Source organism: Anomaloglossus baeobatrachus, chromosome 4, assembly GCF_048569485.1.
Source record: "Anomaloglossus baeobatrachus isolate aAnoBae1 chromosome 4, aAnoBae1.hap1, whole genome shotgun sequence".
Taxonomy (NCBI): Eukaryota; Metazoa; Chordata; class Amphibia; order Anura; family Aromobatidae; genus Anomaloglossus; species Anomaloglossus baeobatrachus.
Genome location: NC_134356.1, coordinates 660,169,830 through 660,188,178, shown reverse-complemented (window position 1 = coordinate 660,188,178; position 18,349 = coordinate 660,169,830). Strand labels below are relative to the sequence as shown.

At 50.4% G+C, this 18,349-nt stretch overlaps 1 protein-coding gene across 6 annotated transcripts in view; it reads left to right on the top strand.

Moving 5' to 3' along the window:
* Positions 1-18,349, top strand: part of DOCK6 (dedicator of cytokinesis 6) — a 139,350-nt gene that overhangs the window by 33,838 nt on the left and 87,163 nt on the right. For all 6 annotated transcript variants that reach the window (XM_075346540.1, XM_075346539.1, XM_075346536.1 and 3 more), the window contains exons 2-3: positions 2,588-2,678; positions 2,759-2,934. In XM_075346540.1, coding sequence (XP_075202655.1) covers positions 2,588-2,678; positions 2,759-2,934 — 267 coding nt within the window. The remainder of the gene's footprint in view (positions 1-2,587; positions 2,679-2,758; positions 2,935-18,349) is intronic.

Genomic DNA, 18,349 nt, shown 5'->3' with positions numbered 1-18,349 from the left:
ATGTATGGCCGGTATAACCTGGGCATCTCTTGTATATAATTATATATGTATGGCCGGTATAACCTGGGCATCTCCTGTATATAATTATATATGTACAGCTGCTATAACCTGGGCATCTTCTGTGTATAATTATATTCTACAGCTGATATAACATGGGCTTCTTCTGTATAGAATTATATATGTACAGCTGCTATAACCTGGGCATGTGCTGTATAGAATTTTATATCTACGGCTGTTATAACCTGGGCATCTTGGTATATAATTAGATTTGTACAGTTGTTTTAGTATATAATTAGATATGTAAAGCTGATATAACCTGGTCATCCACTGTGTATAATTATATATGCACAGCTGGTATAACCTAAACATCTTTTATGTATAATTATATATGTACAGTGGGTATATATTACACATCTTCTTCCTCGTTTCCTCCAAAAATAGCCCTAATAGGAGATTTGGGGCTTTTTGAGTATGCTTAAAATATAAGCCCTACTCCAAAACTAAGCCGTTGCAGTTCCATAGTGTAGTGCACCCACCAGACCCAAATAATCACAGTTGGCAAGTGCCGATAGTGGATGGGCTCCCACACAGAGATCTGCGCCACTGTGAGGTCCCTCACCATTCCAGTGACATTGCACTGCAGCTCTCACAAACAGACGGGAGTACCAGTATTGTTGCGTACGGGGGCCGCTGCCGCTTCCCTGGGCCCGTTCGGATCCGGGTTCGCTGCTGCGGCTCGAGTGGTGACCGGACCCGGGCTCGCACGGCCGTCCGTCCTCACAACCGTCGGAAAGGGGAGTATTTACAGGGGGTTTGTTGTGTCGGTGACGTCACCCATGGGTTGCGGTGAGGGATGGTGACACCGCCGCTGCCTGGTGATGGGGCGCCCGGGGCTGGTGGAGCGTGGCAGCAAGATGGTATCCCTTCCACAGGTAGGGGAGGCGTAGTGCCGGGGCCCGCGGTCGGTACATGGGAGTAATGGCTGCTGGAGGTGGTGTGCCAGGTTGGACCGGGGGTCAATGGTGTACTCACAGTTCAGTAATCTCACACAAGCCCAGTGGTAAACCAAGTTGCCAGTGACCGGCTGCCGTTGGAGGGTGTATTCGGGTCCCACACCCGGGCTAGTGAACAGGTGTCCCTTCCTCCTGCACTTTGTGTTTGTCTATTCTGTTGGACGACTCCGCATGGAACGGAGAAGTCCACTCCCGGTACTGAGTTTGTTTGGGAGCTGTGGCCCGCGAAATCTGACCCTTGGGATTTCTGTGGGTTCTGACGGACACCCTATCCCCCGCGTTGGGCTTCCGTTTTGCTCTCTGGTCTCCGGGAGAACAAGGCCTGAAACCTCGTCCTCTGCTGGTTGATTAACAAAGGGCATGCAACCTTCCTCGTCCTAGGGTCCAGGCACCCCGTCTGTGCACGGCCTCTGGACCGTATTCCCGCTGTCGGCACCGGCAGGCTACAACCCTGCCCCGGTCCACTTAAGGTTTCCCGCGACCGGATCTCCGTCGCCTGTGGCCCTGTTCACTATCTGCCACCTAGCCGGGTAGTCCAGGGGCCCCTACCCCTGACTCCACTTCCCTGTCAGCTCCACTACAACTGTCAGCTTGCACTCTCCAACTAAAAACTTAAACTTCAACTGTCGTGGTCCCTCCCCTGACACCTCAGGACCCCTAGGTGGGCGTTTTCATCCACCTGATCCCGCCCACTGGTGTGTCCTTATTATCATGAGGGGGTGGCTAGGCTTTAATGGCTGTGTGTTTGTACCTGGGTGTGGGTTTTTGGTGGTAACAAGGAGGGTGGACTACTTTTGTGACTACCTGGTTCTGCCAGGGCGTCACAGTATCTCTCCTCGTGAGTGGTGCTGCTGCTTCCATTCCAATCACCAGGGGGAGCCATCTGCAGTAGAACACAGGGGGACCTGACAGAGGCGCATATCTGTATGTGAGAGCCCATTCACTTGCCAACACGAATTGTTTGGGGTCTGGAAAGTGTGATTATTTTAGGGGGTGTCTTCTTTCTTTTGGGAGTAAACTTGGCAACACATAGAGAATACATTTAAGCAGATAATTATACCTTTGTACATATGGTCTGTACCCACCACAGATCAGATAAGGAGATGTGCATCTGGGCCAGTAATCGGATTAACACAAAATGTTGATGTTGTAGAATGTGTTGACAGGATTATATTTGTATAAATGTTGATTTTTATTTGTTTTTTGTTCAAGAATAAATGTGGATTATTGGTTTTGGGATAATATAAGCCATCCCCTGAAAATAAGTCCTAGCGCATCTTTCGGGGCAAAAAACCAATGTAAGACCCTGTCTTATTTTTGGGGATATATTGTCCTGGAGCACGCTGGTATAACCTGGGCGTTTTCTGGTTCTTCTTCTATATCGTGATATCAGCTTCTCTAGGATTACATGATGCGAGTGGCACAGCGGTGAGGGATCTGAGGACGGACCCTGGATCCGTTCCCTGCCTCGGGGCCACATTTCACCAGTCCCTGACCCTGCATAGATAACCACACATAATCCTGATTTATCGCTCTATATGATGATGATAATGGCCGTCTGTTTCCTATTACAGGACTGTGGCATCTGAAGTTCGGAAGCAGGTCTCCAGAGAGTATGGGGGGTCTCCGCAGCCGTCTAAGAAGCGTGCCGGGGGGACACAGGCGGTGAGGCTCTGATATATTCATGCTTATTCATATTTATTATCCTTTTTACGTCTCATTTCCTTTTTGCGCCTCTGGTACAGGTCCCCCTCTCAGATGTGGTTGAGCCACTGGATTTTGAGACTTATTTGACCAACCACCCCCCAGATTCAGAATGTGAAGCCCTGAGGGATCTGTACGATTTTCCTACCGATGATATTGAGATCCTGTATGAACCACGAGAATGCCGCACGCTGGAACCTGCCGCGCCGGAAGAGGGGTAAGATGGGCGAGTAAGGGGATATACTGGGTCTATTGGGCTTGCAGGTGCCCCTCCTTAGATTTGAGGAGCTGTTTGACGTGGGTCTTCACAGTGAAAGTCTGCCGTAGCCGTCCATGTTTGCCCACTACCTCACAATTATGTCAACACGTGTGCACGCGGCATTATAAAATATATACATGCATACACATACATTTTTATTGCCCACGATTATAGATCTGACAGCCATAATTATTTTTTTTATTAGAACTTCTTTTATATTATGCTTCCTAGAACCTGTTTTGTGGTTTTTGTTTTTTCCCCATTTTTCACATACACATTTCTAAGCGTTATATGTATACGTTATTTGACATTCCATTAAAATGCCATTAGTGTAATTGCTTTTTGCCTCATTATCTGTTAGTAACTTTGTTTTTATTATTTTTATTTGTTTTTAAGCATTCTTTTTGTATTGGTATTTGGAGACATGTCTGTGTACCAGTACAATATACCTGTAAAGAAGAAGAATGATATTATAGATGTTTAAAAAAAAATCTGTAATATAAATGATCTCTTCCTAGAGTGTGTGTGTGTGTGTGTGTGTGTGTGTGTGTGTTATATATCTCTACAAAGATACAAAGAGTTCATTTATAGTACAGATTATGTCTCAACTTAAACAGCTATAATGTCATTCATCTTTACAGGTATATTGTATTATTCCAAATACAAATAGAAAAGAAATGCTTAAAAATTAAATAATAAATCAGCTTCTAACAGACGAGGCAAAAACAATTGCATGAAGTGCATTTTAATGAAATGTCAAACATAAGATACAACTCCAAAATGTTATATATATATATATATATATACACATATGTATATACAGTGCCTACAAGTAGTATTCAACCCCCTGCAGATTTATCAGGTTTACACATTCGGAATTAACTTGGCATTGTGACATTTGGACTGTAGATCAGCCTGGAAGTGTGAAATGCAGCAAAAAAGAATGTTATTTCTTTTTTTATTTTTTTTTAAATTGTGAAAAGTTTATTCAGAGGGTCATTTATTATTCAACCCCTCAAACCACCAGAATTCTGTTTGGTTCCCCTAAAGTATTAAGAAGTATTTCAGGCACAAAGAACAATGAGCTTCACATGTTTGGATTAATTATCTCTTTTTCCAGCCTTTTCTGACTAATTAAGACCCTCCCCAAACTTGTGAACAGCACTCATACTTGGTCAACATGGGAAAGACAAAGGAGCATTCCAAGGCCACCAGAGACAAGATCGTGGAGGGTCACAAGGCTGGCAAGGGGTACAAAACCCTTTCCAAGGAGTTGGGCCTACCTGTCTCCACTGTTGGGAGCATCATCCGGAAGTGGAAGGCTTATGGAACTACTGTTAGCCTTCCACGGCCTGGACAGCCTTTGAAAGTTTCCACCCGTGCCGAGGCCAGGCTTGTCCGAAGAGTCAAGGCTAACCCAAGGAAAACAAGGCAGGAGGTCCGGGAAGATCTCATGGCAGTGGGGACATTGGTTTCAGTCAATACCATAAGTAACGTACTCCACCGCAATGGTCTCCGTTCCAGACGAGCCCGTAAGGTACCTTTACTTTGAAAGCGTCATGTCAAGGCTCGTCTACAGTTTGCTCATGATCACTTGGAGGACTCTGAGACAGACTGGTTCAAGGTTCTCTGGTCTGATGAGACCAAGATCGAGATCTTTGGTGCCAACCACACACGTGACGTTTGGAGACTGGATGGCACTGCATACGACCCCAAGAATACCATCCCTACAGTCAAGCATGGTGGTGGCAGCATCATGCTGTGGGGCTGTTTCTCAGCCAAGGGGCCTGGCCATCTGGTCCGCATCCATGGAAGATGGATAGCACGGCCTACCTGGAGATTTTGGCCAAGAACCTCCGCTCCTCCATCAAGGATCTTAAGATGGGTCGTCATTTCATCTTCCAACAAGACAATGACCCAAAGCACACAGCCAAGAAAACCAAGGCCTGGTTCAAGAGGGAAAAAATCAAGGTGTTGCAGTGGCCTAGTCAGTCTCCTGACCTTAACCCAATTGAAAACTTGTGGAAGGAGCTCAAGATTAAAGTCCACATGAGACACCCAAAGAACCTAGATAACTTGGAGAAGATCTGCATGGAGGAGTGGGCCAAGATAACTCCAGAGACCTGTGCCGGCCTGATCAGGTCTTATAAAAGACGATTATTAGCTGTAATTGCAAACAAGGGTTATTCCACAAAATATTAAACCTAGGGGTTGAATAATAATTGACCCACACTTTTATGTTGAAAATGTATTAAAATTTAACTGAGCAACATAACTTGTTGGTTTGTAAGATTTATGCATCTGTTAATAAATCCTGCTCTTGTTTGAAGTTTGCAGGCTCTAACTTATTTGCATCTTATCAAACCTGCTAAATCTGCAGGGGGTTGAATACTACTTGTAGGCACTGTATATATGTATGTATGTATATATATATGTATATATATGTGTGTGTGTGTGTATATATGTGTGTGTATATGTGTGTGTATATGTGTGTGTATGTGTATATATATATATATATATATATGTATATATATATATATATATATATATATATATATATATATATATATATATATATATATAATATACATACATATAGATATATAGATATAGATAGATATATTTCTCCCATAAATCTAGAGTTGGAGGTTATTTTTATTTTATATTTTTTTCCCTTTTTTTTTTTTTTTTTCTTATACACACATTTCTAAGAGCTGTGTGTATAGGTTATATTTGACATTTCATTAACATACAATTTGTGTAATTTTTTAATTGTTTTTGCCTTGCATGCTAGGAACTTACTTTTTTATTTTTGTTTTTTTAAGCATTTTTTCTTTGTCGCTCCATTGGGAGACCCAGACAATTGGGTGTATAGCTTCTGCCTCCGGAGGCCACACAAAGTATTACACTTAAAAGTGTAAACCCCTCCCCTCTGCCTATACACCCCCCCCGTGCATCACGGGCTCCTCAGTTTTTATGCTTTGTGTTGAAGGAGGCACACATGCACGCAAGCTCCACAATTTAGTCAGCAGCAGCTGCTGACTATATCGGATGGAAGAAAAGAGGGCCCATAACAGGGCCCCCGGCATGCTCCCTTCTCACCCCACTCTGGTCGGCGGTGCTGTTAAGGTTGAGGTACCCATTGCGGGTACAAAGGCTGGAGCCACATGCTGTTTTCCTTCCCCATCCCTTAGGGGCTTTGGGTGAAGTGGGATCCTAACCGGTCACCAGGCACTGGGACCGTGCTCCCTCCGCAGCCCCTGGGGGAATCTGCTGGACAGGAGACCGGGTATCGTCAGGGACAGGCCCTGCTCCTCTGAGGTACTCTGTGTCCCCTTGGGGACGGCGCATAGAGCGCCTGTCTAATGGACGCTGCAGCAGCTGCTGGGTGTGTTTGTGCGCCGGGACTACCGCGCTTGTTTGCCAGCCGCGCTTATAACTTTAGTCCCCGGCTTTTGCGGCCTAGTACCGCATATTCCCGCCCCCGGGCCTGCCAGTCAGGGGTAAGGGCGGGACGCTGCACTGGACGTCAGCGCTGAGGGCTGGAGCATACTTAGTATCCTCCTCCCCCCTCACTGAGCACCGTGGGGCACCAGATTCCCGCACTTTCTAAGGCACGCCCACGGCTCCCTCCTCCTCTCAGAACGCTGGCAGCCATTCCTATCAGCACTTCTGACGCTGGAGAACTTCAGAGACAAGCTCCACACCTCTGGGAGGCCCAGGCAGGGAATCTGGTGGTCACACAACCGCTGAGGGCGGTCGGTAAGCCGCACCTGTTACTAGGTGCTGGCCCCCCTGGGTGCCGAAGTGTATATTTATATGCTTATATTGTACACATTTACTCTGTACGGCCGCACTATTGCTTTGGCTATATACCCTCTCTGATTGCTCTAAGAGGAGACAACAGCATGTCGTCCGCAAAAAGCAAGGGTGCCAAGGCACAGGCTTACTTTGCAACCTGTACCTCATGTGCGGCTATGCTACCTGCAGGTTCCACCTACCCTCATTGTGTGCAATGCTCGGCCCCTGTGACACTCACTCAGCCAGAGCCTCTGCCACTGGTGGGACCCTCGGCCCAGGTGGAACCACCTGCTGCCACTGTCCAGGTGACAGGGACAGAGTTTGCAGTATTCGCTGACAAACTTTCTGAGTCTATGGATAAATGGTCTGCTAAGATACTAGAAGCTTTGCAGTCCAGACCGGTAACACAGGCCCCGGCCACTGTTGAATCAATTCCCTCAGGCCCTCCTCGGTCGGCGCAGCAAAGTGCTCCTGGGGCGACTCATAGGTCCCACGGTGAGGACTCCGACACGGACCGCAGTCCCAGACCGGCTAAGCAGGCTCGCTGGGAGCTTCCCTCGACTTCATCACACTGTTCAGGGTCTCAGCATGAGGACTCTCTGGAGGATGAAGCGGAGGTGGCAGATCAGGGCTCTGATTCTGACGCCGCTCTCAATCTTGATACACCTGAAGGGGACGCCATAGTAAACGACCTTATAGCGTCCATCAATCAGGTGTTGGATCTTTCTCCTCCAACTCCTCAGATTGAGGAGTCAGCTTCTCAGCAGGAGAAATTCCATTTTAGGTTTCCCAAACGTACACGGAGTGCGTTTCTTGATCACTCCGACTTCAGAGATACAGTCCAGAAACACCGAGCTGTTCCAGATAAGCGCTTTACTAAGCGCCTTGATGTCACACGTTATCCCTTCCCCCCTGACGTAGTCAAGGGTTGGGCTCAGTGTCCCAAGGTGGATCCTCCAATCTCTAGACTGGCGGCTAGATCCATAGTTGCAGTGGCAGACGGTGCATCACTCAAGGATGCCACTGACAGGCAGATAGAGCTCCTGATGAAATCCATCTATGAAGCTATCGGCGCGTCCTTTGCTCCGGCATTCGCAGCCGTGTGGGCACTCCAAGCTATCTCAGCTTGTCAGTCTGAGATTAATGCAGTCACACGTGCCTCTACTCCGCAGGTTGTGTCCTTAACCTCTCAGGCGTCGGCGTTTGCATCCTACGCCATGAATGCTGTCCTGGACTCTGCGAGCCGTACGGCGGTAGCATCCGCCAATTCGGTGGCAGTCCGCAGGGCCATGTGGCTACGTGAATAGAAGGCAGACTCTGCTTCCAAAAAGTTCTTAACCGGTTTGCCATTTTCTGGCGACCGCCTGTTTGGCGAGCAATTGGATGAAATCATTAAACAATCCAAGGGAAAGGACTCGTCCTTACCCCAGTCCAAACCAAACAGACCTCAACAACGGAAGGTACAATCGAGGTTTCGGTCCTTTCGGCCCTCAGCCAGATCTCAATTCTCCTCGTCCAACAGGCCACAGAAGGGTCAGAGGAATTCTGATGCATGGCGGTCTAAGTCACGTCCTACAAAGACCGCCGGAGGAACCGCTCCCAAAGCGGCCTCCTCATGACTTTCGGCCTCCCCAAACCGCATCCTCGGTCGGTAGCAGGCTCTCCCGCTTTTGCGACCCCTGGTTGCCACATGTCCAAGACCGATGGGTGAGAGACATTCTGTCTCACGGTTACAGGATAGAGTTCCGCTCTCGTCCTCCGACTCGTTTCTTCAGAACATCTCCGCCCCCCGAGCGAGCCAATGCTCTTCTTCAGGCGGTGAGCACTCTGAAGGCAGAAGGAGTGGTGATCCCTGTTCCCCTTCAGCAATGGGGTCACGGTTTTTACTCCAACTTGTTTGTGGTGCCAAAAAAGGACGGATCTTTCCGTCCCGTTCTGGACCTCAAACTGCTCAACAGACACGTGAAAACCAGGCGGTTCCGGATGGAATCTCTCCGCTCCGTCATCGCCTCGATGTCCCAAGGAGACTTCCTAGCCTCAATCGACATCAGGGATGCTTATCTCCACGTGCCGATTGCACCAGAGCATCAGCGCTTCCTGCGTTTCGCCATCGGGGACGAACACCTTCAGTTCGTGGCACTGCCTTTCGGCCTGGCGACAGCCCCACGGGTCTTCACCAAGGTCATGGCAACAGTGGTAGCAGTCCTACACTCTCAGGGACACTCGGTGATCCCTTACTTAGACGATATCCTTGTCAAGGCCCCCTCTCGGGTGGCATGCCAACACAGCCTGAACATTGCTCTGGAGACTCTCCAGAGATTCGGGTGGATCATCAATTTCCCAAAGTCAAAATTGACACCGACCCAATCGCTGACATATCTTGGGATGGAGTTTCATACTCTCTCAGCGATAGTGAAACTTCCGCTGGACAAACAGCGTTCACTACGGACAGGGGTGCAATCTCTCCTTCGAGCCCAGTCGCACCCCTTGAGGCGCCTCATGCACTTCCTAGGGAAGATGGTGGCAGCAATGGAGGCAGTTCCATTTGCGCAGTTTCATCTGCGTCCACTTCAATGGGACATTCTCCGCAAATGGGACAGGAAGTCGACGTCCCTCGACAGGAACGTCTCCCTTTCTCGGGCAGCCAAGGCCTCCCTTCAGTGGTGGCTTCTCCCCACTTCTTTGTCGCAGGGGAAGTCATTCCTGCCCCCATCCTGGGCTGTGGTCACGACGGACGCGAGTCTGTCAGGGTGGGGAGCGGTCTTCCTCCACCACAGGGCTCAGGGTACCTGGACTCAGCCAGAGTCCTCCCTTCAGATCAAAGTTCTGGAGATAAGGGCAGTGTATCTAGCCCTAAAGGCGTTCCAGCCGTGGCTGGAAGGCAGGAAGATCCGAATTCAGTCGGACAACGCCACGGCGGTGGCATACATCAACCACCAAGGCGGCACACGCAGTCGGCAAGCCTTCCAGGAAGTTCGGCGGATTCTGCAGTGGGTGGAAGCCACAGCCTCCACCATCTCCGCAGTTCACATCCCGGGCGTAGAAAACTGGGAAGCAGACTTTCTCAGTCGCCAGGGCATGGACGCAGGGGAATGGTCTCTTCACCCGGACGTGTTTCAAGAGATCTGTTGCCGCTGGGGGAAGCCGGACGTCGACCTAATGGCGTCCCGGCACAACAACAAGGTCCCGGCATTCATGGCACGGTCTCAAGATCACAGAGCTCTGGCGGCAGACGCATTAGTTTAGGATTGGTCGCAGTTTCGGCTGCCTTATGTATTTCCTCCTCTGGCACTGCTGCCCAGAGTATTACGCAAGATCAGGTCCGACTGCCGCCGCGCCATCCTCATCGCCCCAGACTGGCCGAGGAGGTCGTGGTACCCGGATCTGTGGCATCTCACGGTGGGTCAACCGTGGGCACTACCAGACCGTCCAGACTTACTGTCTCAAGGGCCATTTTTCCATCTGAATTCTGCGGCCCTCAACCTGACTGTGTGGCCATTGAGTCCTGGATCCTAGCGTCTTCAGGGTTATCTCAAGAGGTCATTGCCACTATGAGACAGGCCAGGAAACCAACGTCCGCCAAGATCTACCACAGGACGTGGAGGATCTTCTTATCCTGGTGCTCTGATCAGCGTTTTACTCCCTGGCCATTTGCCTTGCCCACTTTTCTGTCCTTCCTTCAATCCGGAATGGAAAAGGGTTTGTCTCTCGGCTCTCTTAAGGGACAAGTCTCGGCGCTCTCTGTGTTTTTCCAAAAGCGTCTAGCCAGGCTTCCGCAGGTACGCACGTTCCTGCAGGGGGTTTGCCACATAGTCCCTCCTTACAAGCGTCCGCTAGAACCCTGGGATCTGAACAGGGTGCTAACGGCTCTTCAGAAACCACCTTTCGAGCCAATGAGAGAGATTTCTCTTTCACGCCTTTCGCAGAAGGTGGTCTTCCTAGTGGCAGTCACATCACTTCGGAGAGTGTCTGAGCTAGCTGCACTGTCATGCAAAGCCCCCTTCCTGGTGTTTCACCAGGACAAGGTGGTTCTGCGTCCGGTTCCGGAATTTCTCCCTAAGGTGGTATCCCCTTTTCATCTTAATCAGGATATCTCCTTACCTTCTTTTTGCCCTCATCCAGTTCACCAATGTGAAAAGGATTTGCACTTGTTAGATCTTGTGAGAGCACTTAGACTCTACATTTCTCGTACGGCGCCCCTGCGCCGCTCGGATGCGCTCTTTGTCCTTGTCGCTGGCCAGCGTAAAGGGTCGCAGGCTTCCAAGTCAACCTTGGCTCGGTGGATCAAGGAACCAATTCTTGAAGCCTACCGTTCTTCTGGGCTTCCGGTTCCTTCAGGGCTGAAAGCCCATTCTACCAGAGCCGTGGGTGCGTCCTGGGCATTGCGGCACCAGGCTACGGCTCAGCAGGTGTGTCAGGCGGCTACCTGGTCGAGCCTGCACACTTTCACGAAACACTATCAGGTGCATACCTACGCTTCGGCAGATGCCAGCCTAGGTAGGCGAATCCTTCAGGCGGCGGTTGCCCACCTGTAGGAAGGGGCCGTTTTACGGCTCTATTACCGAGGTATTCTTTTACCCACCCAGGGACTGCTTTTGGACGTCCCAATTGTCTGGGTCTCCCAATGGAGCGACAAAGAAGAAGGGAATTTTGTTTACTTACCGTAAATTCCTTTTCTTCTAGCTCCTATTGGGAGACCCAGCACCCGCCCCTGTTCCCTTCGGGGTGTTGTTCTTTTGTGTACACATGTTGTTCATGTTGAATTGTTCTTTTGGTTCATGGTTTCAGTTCTCCGAACTGATTGAATTTACCTTAGACCAATTTATAAGTTTCCTCCTTCCTGCTTTTGCACCAAAACTGAGGAGCCCGTGATGCACGGGGGGGTGTATAGGCAGAGGGGAGGGGTTTACACTTTTTAAAGTGTAATACTTTGTGTGGCCTCCGGAGGCAGAAGCTATACACCCAATTGTCTGGGTCTCCCAATAGGAGCTAGAAGAAAAGGAATTTACGGTAAGTAAACAAAATTCCCTTCTTTTGTATTGGTATTTGGAGATATGTCTGTTTATGACAGTACAATATACCTGTAAAGAAGAAGAATGACATTTCAGCCGTCTAGGTAGAAAATGAAAAATCTGTCACATGAAAGATTTCCTCCTAGAACGTGTGTGCATGTATATGTGTGTAATATATATAATTTTTTACAGTTCCATTTTTACACACACAGTTTTAAGAGTTACATATATATGTTGCATTTTACATTTCATTAAAATCCAATTTAGTGTAATTGTTTTTTCCTCTATCTGTTTTAGTAACTTTTTTTTTTTTTGTTTTTAAGCATTTTTTTTTTCTTTGGCGCTCCATTGGGAGACCCAGACAATTGGGTGTATAGCTACTGCCTCCGGAGGCCACACAAAGCATTACACTTTAAAAAGTGTAACCCCTCCCCTCTGCCTATACACCCCCCGTGGGATCACGGTTCCTCAGTTTTCAAGCTTTGTGCGAAGGAGGTCAGACATCCACGCATAGCTCCACTGTTTAGTCAGCAGCAGCTGCTGACTATGTCGGATGGAAGAAAAGAGGGCCCTTACTTGGGCCCCCAGCATGCTCCCTTCTCACCCCACTTTGTGTCGGCGGTGTTTGTTAAGGTTGAGGTACCCATTGCGGGTACAGAGGCTGGAGCCCACATGCTGCATCCTTCCCCATCCCCCTTTGGGCTCTGGGTGAAGTGGGATTTACCGGTCTCCAGGCACAGAGACCGGGCTCCGTCCACAGCCCCTGGGGAATCTGCTGGATATGGAGCGGAGTATCGTCAGGGACAGGGCCCTGCTACACCAAGGTACTCTGTGTCCCCGCACAGACCGCGCACACACTGCAGCATTGCTGGGTGTGTTAGTGCGCCGGGGACAATAGCGCTGCTGCGCTTGTGCCACACTTCCACAGCTTGCAAAGGGAGTTTGTGTGTGGGGAACTGCCGCGCCGGCCCCTGCTGGCAGTTTTTACTGCGACGCGGCTAGGACTTGTGGTGCGCCGGGCGCTGGCAGTGCATATTTGTCGGCCGCGCTTTTTACTAGAGTCCCCGGCTTTTGCGGCCTAGTTCCGTTTCGTTCCCGCCCCCAGGCCTGCCAGTCAGGGGAAGGGCGGGACGCTATGCAGAACGTCAGCGCTGAGGGCTGGAATCTGCTTTACATACTCCAGCCCTCACATTGAGCACAGTGGGAAGCCAGTTTCCCGCACTTTGTCTGAGGCACGCCCACGGTCCGCCCCTCTTCACAGAACGCCGGCAGCCATTCCTGATGTGCAGGCTGAGCTGGAAAGGGGAGACAAGTTCTGGGAGACCCAGGCACGGGATTCTGGCGACTACAACCCGCTTTTAGCGGGCGGTAAGCGGCACCTCCGGGGCTGACCCCACTAGTGACGAAGTGTTCAATTGTATTTTTATGCTTGCATGCTATACATTGCACTAAACGGTCGCTGGTGATTCTTGGCTATATACCCTCCTGGATTGCTCTGTGGAGAATACAGCATGTCGTCCGCAAAAAACAGGGGTGCCAAGGCACAGGCTTTTTATGCTGCTTGCACCGCTTGTGAGGCTGTTCTACCGGCAGGTTCCACTGACCCCCATTGTGTGCAGTGTTCGGTCCCTGTGCCCCCTGCTCGGCCGGGGCCTCTGCTGGAGGTGTCCCAGAGAGATCCACCTGTGAATACTGTCCAGGTGACGGGGACAGAGTTTGCAATTTTTGCAGATAGATTATCTGTGACTATGTCTCAGATTCTAGAGACTTTGCAGTCTAGACCAGTAACTCAGACCATGGGCACTGTTGATTCATTGCTTCCTGGCCCCCCTCAGTTGGAACAGCTCCGGGCTCCGGGGGTGTCCCACGCATCCCAGGGTGATGGCTCTGACACGGACGACAGTCCTAGACAGCCTAAGCGAGCTCGCTATGAGCGGCCCTCTACTTCATCTCACTGGTCAGGGTCCCAGCAGGAGGACTCTCTGTATGATGAGGCGGAGGTAGCTGATCAGGATTCTGATCCTGAGACCGCTCTCAATCTGGATACTCCTGATGGTGACGCCATAGTGAATGAACTTATCGCGTCCATCAATAAAATGTTGGATATTTCTCCCCCAGCTCCTCAAGTGGAGGAGTCAGCTTCACAGCAGGAGAAATTCCATTTCAGGTATCCCAAGCGTAAATTAAGTACTTTTCTGGACCACTCGGATTTTAAAGAGTCAGTCCAGAAACACCACGCTTATCCAGATAAGCGTTTCTCCAAACGGCTTAAGGATACACGTTATCCCTTTCCTCCTGACGTGGTCAAGAGCTGGACCCAGTGTCCCAAGGTGGATCCCCCTATCTCCAGACTTGCGGCTAGATCCATAGTTGCAGTGGAGGATGGGGCTGCACTTAAAGATGCCACTGACAGACAGATGGAGCCCTGGTTGAAATCCATCTATGAAGCTATCGGCGCGTCGTTTGCTCCTGCATTCGCAGCCGTATGGGCACTCCAAGCTATTTCGGCTGGTCTTGCACAGATTGACACGGTCACACGTACATCTGTTCCGCAGGTGGCATCCTTAACCTCTCAAATGTCTGCATTTGCGTCTTACGCGATTAATGCTGTCCTGGACTCTACGAGCCGTACGGCAGTGGCATCTGCCAACTCCGTGGTTTTACGCAGAGCCTTGTGGTTAAGGGAATGGAAAGCAGATTCTGCTTCCAAGAAATGTTTAACCAGTTTGCCATTTTCTGGTGACCGGCTGTTTGGTGAGCGCTTGGATGAAATCATTAAACAGTCCAAGGGTAAGGATTCATCCTTACCTCAGCCCAGACAAACCAAACCCCAACAGAGGAGGGGACAGTCGGGGTTTCGGTCCTTTCGAGGCTCGGGCAGGTCCCAATTCTCCTCGTCCAAAAGGACTCAAAAGGATCAGAGGAGTTCAGATTCTTGGCGGGCTCAGTCACGCCCAAAAAAGACAGCCGGAAGACCCGCTACCAAGGCGGCTTCCTCATGACTTCCGGCCTCCTCCCTCCGCATCCTCGGTCGATGGCAGGCTCTCCCGCTTTGGCGACATTTGGCTGCCACAGGTCCAAGACCGTTGGGTGCGAGACATTCTGTCTCACGGGTACAGGATAGAGTTCAGTTCTCGTCCTCCAACTCGATTCTTCAGAACGTCTCCGCCTCCCGACCGAACCGATGCTCTCCTGCAGGCGGTGTGCTCTCTAAAGGCGGAAGGAGTGGTGATCCCTGTTCCTCTTCAAGAGCAAGGTCACGGTTTTTACTCCAATTTGTTTGTGGTACCAAAAAAGGACGGATCCTTCCGTCCCGTTCTGGACCTAAAACTTCTCAACAACCACGTGAGAACCAGACGGTTCCGGATGGAATCCCTCCGATCCGTCATCGCCGCAATGTCTCAAGGAGATTTCCTAGCATCAATAGACATCAAGGATGCTTATCTCCACGTACCGATTGCACCAGAACATCAGCGTTTTCTACGCTTCGTTATAGGAGACTAACACCTTCAGTTCGTAGCCCTGCCCTTTGGTCTGGCGACAGCCCCACGGGTCTTCACCAAAGTCATGGCAGCTGTAGTTGCAGTCCTACACTCTCAGGGACACTCCGTGATCCCTTACTTAGACGATCTGCTGGTCAAGGCACCTTCTCAAGAGGCATGCCAACACAGCCTGAACGTGGCGCTGGAGACTCTCCAGGGTTTCGGGTGGATCATCAACTTTTCCAAGTCAAATCTAACCCCGACCCAGTCGATAACATATCTTGGCATGGAGTTTCATACTCTCTCAGCGATAGTGAAGCTTCCGCTGGACAAACAGCGTTCACTACAGACAGGGGTGCAATCTCTCCTTCAGGGCCAGTCGCACCCCTTGAGACGCCTCATGCACTTCCTAGGGAAGATGGTGGCAGCAATAGAGGCAGTCCCTTTCGCGCAGTTTCATCTGCGTCCACTACAATGGGACATTCTCCGCCAATGGGACGGGAGGTCGAAGTCCCTCGACAGCAACGTCTCTCTCTCTCAGGCGGCCAAGGATTCTCTTCGATGGTGGCTGCTTCCCACCTCATTGTCGAAAGGGAAATCCTTCCTACCCCCATCTTGGGCGGTAGTGACGACAGATGCGAGTCTGTCAGGGTGGGGAGCAGTCTTTCTCCACCACAGGGCTCAAGGTACGTGGACTCAGCAAGAGTCCACTCTTCAGATCAACGTTCTGGAGATCAGAGCAGTGTATCTTGCCCTTCAAGCCTTCCAGCAGTGGCTGGAAGGCAAGCAGATCCGTATTCAGTCGGACAACTCCACAGCGGTGGCATACATCAACCACCAAGGAGGAACTCGCAGTCGGCAAGCCTTCCAGGAAGTCCAGCGGATTCTGACGTGGGTGGAAGACACGGCTTCCACCATATCCGCAGTTCACATCCCAGGCGTGGACAACTGGGAAGCAGACTTCCTCAGTCGCCAGGGTATGGACGCAGGGGAATGGTCTCTTCACCCGGACGTGTTTCAGGAGATCTGTCGCCGCTGGGGGATGCCGGACGTCGACCTAATGGCGTCTCGGCACAACAACAAGGTCCCAGTTTTCATGGCACGGTCTCACGATCACCGAGCTCTGGCGGCAGACGCCTTAGTTCAAGATTGGTCGCAGTTCCAGCTTCCTTATGTGTTTCCACCTCTGGCTCTGTTGCCCAGAGTGCTGCGCAAGATCAGGTCCGACTGCCGCCGCGCCATCCTCGTCGCTCCAGACTGGCCAAGGAGGTCGTGGTACCCGGATCTGTGGCACCTCGCGGTAGGCCAACCGTGGGCACTACCAGACCGACCAGACTTGCTGTCTCAAGGGCCGTTTTTCCATCAGAATTCTGCGGCCCTGAACCTGACTGTGTGGCCATTGAGTCCTGGATCCTAGCGGGTTCAGGATTGTCTCAAGAGGTCATTGCCACCATGAGACAGGCCAGAAAACCTACCTCCGCCAAGATATACCACAGGACGTGGAAAATATTCTTGTCTTGGTGCTCTGCTCAGGGAGTCTCTCCCTGGCCATTTAGATTGCCTACTTTTCTTTCCTTCCTGCAATCCGGGTTGGAAAAAGGTTTGTCGCTCAGCTCCATCAAGGGGCAAGTCTCAGCGCTATCGGTATTTTTTCAGAAGCGCCTAGCACGACTTCCTCAGGTACGCACGTTCCTGCAAGGGGTCTGTCATATCGTCCCTCCTTACAAGCGGCCGTTAGAGCCCTGGGATCTGAACAGGGTTCTAATTGCTCTCCAGAAGCCGCCTTTCGAGCCTATGAGGGATGTTTCCCTTTCTCGCCTTTCACAGAAAGTGGCCTTTCTAGTAGCGGTCATGTCTCTTCGACGAGTGTCCGAGCTAGCAGCGCTGTCATGCAAATCTCCCTTCCTGGTGATTCACCAGGACAAGGTGGTTTTGCGCCCTATTCCGGAGTTTCTCCCTAAGGTGGTATCCCCGTTTCATCTTAATCAGGATATCTCCTTGCCTTCCTTGTGCCCTCATCCAGTTCATCAATGTGAAAAGGATTTGCATTTGTTGGATCTCGTGAGAGCGCTCAGGATCTACATTTCCCGCACGGCGCCCCTGCGCCGCTCGGATGCACTCTTTGTCCTTGTCGCTGGTCAGCGCAAAGGGTCGCAAGCTTCCAAATCCACCCTGGCTCGGTGGATCAAGGAACCAATTCTTGAAGCCTACCGTTCTGCTGGGCTTCCGGTTCCCTCAGGGCTGAAGGCCCATTCTACCAGAGCCGTGGGTGCGTCCTGGGCATTACGACACCAGGCTACGGCTCAGCAGGTGTGCCAGGCGGCTACATGGTCGAGTCTGCACACTTTTACCAAACACTATCAAGTGCATACCTACGCTTCGGCGGACGCCAGCCTAGGTAGACAAGTCCTTCAGGCGGCGACTGCCCACCTGTAGGGTAGGGCTGTTTTTACGGTCCTATCACGAGGGGTTATTATACCCACCCAGGGACTGCTTTTGGACGTCCCAATTGTCTGGGTCTCCCAATGGAGCGCCAAAGAAGAAGGGAATTTTGTTTACTTACCGTAAATTCCTTTTCTTCTAGCTCCAATTGGGAGACCCAGCACCCGCCCTGTTTGCTTAGGGATTTTTGTTTTTTCGGGTACACATGTTGTTCATGTTGAATGGTTTCGGTTCTCCGATGTTCCTTCGGATTGAATTTGTTCTTAAACCAGTTATTGGCTTTCCTCCTTCTTGCTTTGGCACTAAAACTGAGGAACCGTGATCCCACGGGGGGTGTATAGGCAGAAGGGGAGGGGCCTTACACTTTTAAGTGTAATGCTTTGTGTGGCCTCCAGAGGCAGTAGCTATACACCCAATTGTCTGGGTCTCCCAATTGGAGCTAGAAGAAAAGGAATTTACGGTAAGTAAACAAAATTCCCTTCTTTCTTTTTATTGCATTGGTATTTGGAGATCTCTCTGTGTATACCAGTACAATATACCTGTAAAGAAGAAGAATGACATTTTAGCTGTTTAGGTAGAAAAAAAATCCGTCCTATAGAATAGTGCAGCCTGTGGTTCACGTTTACGGTTTCTACC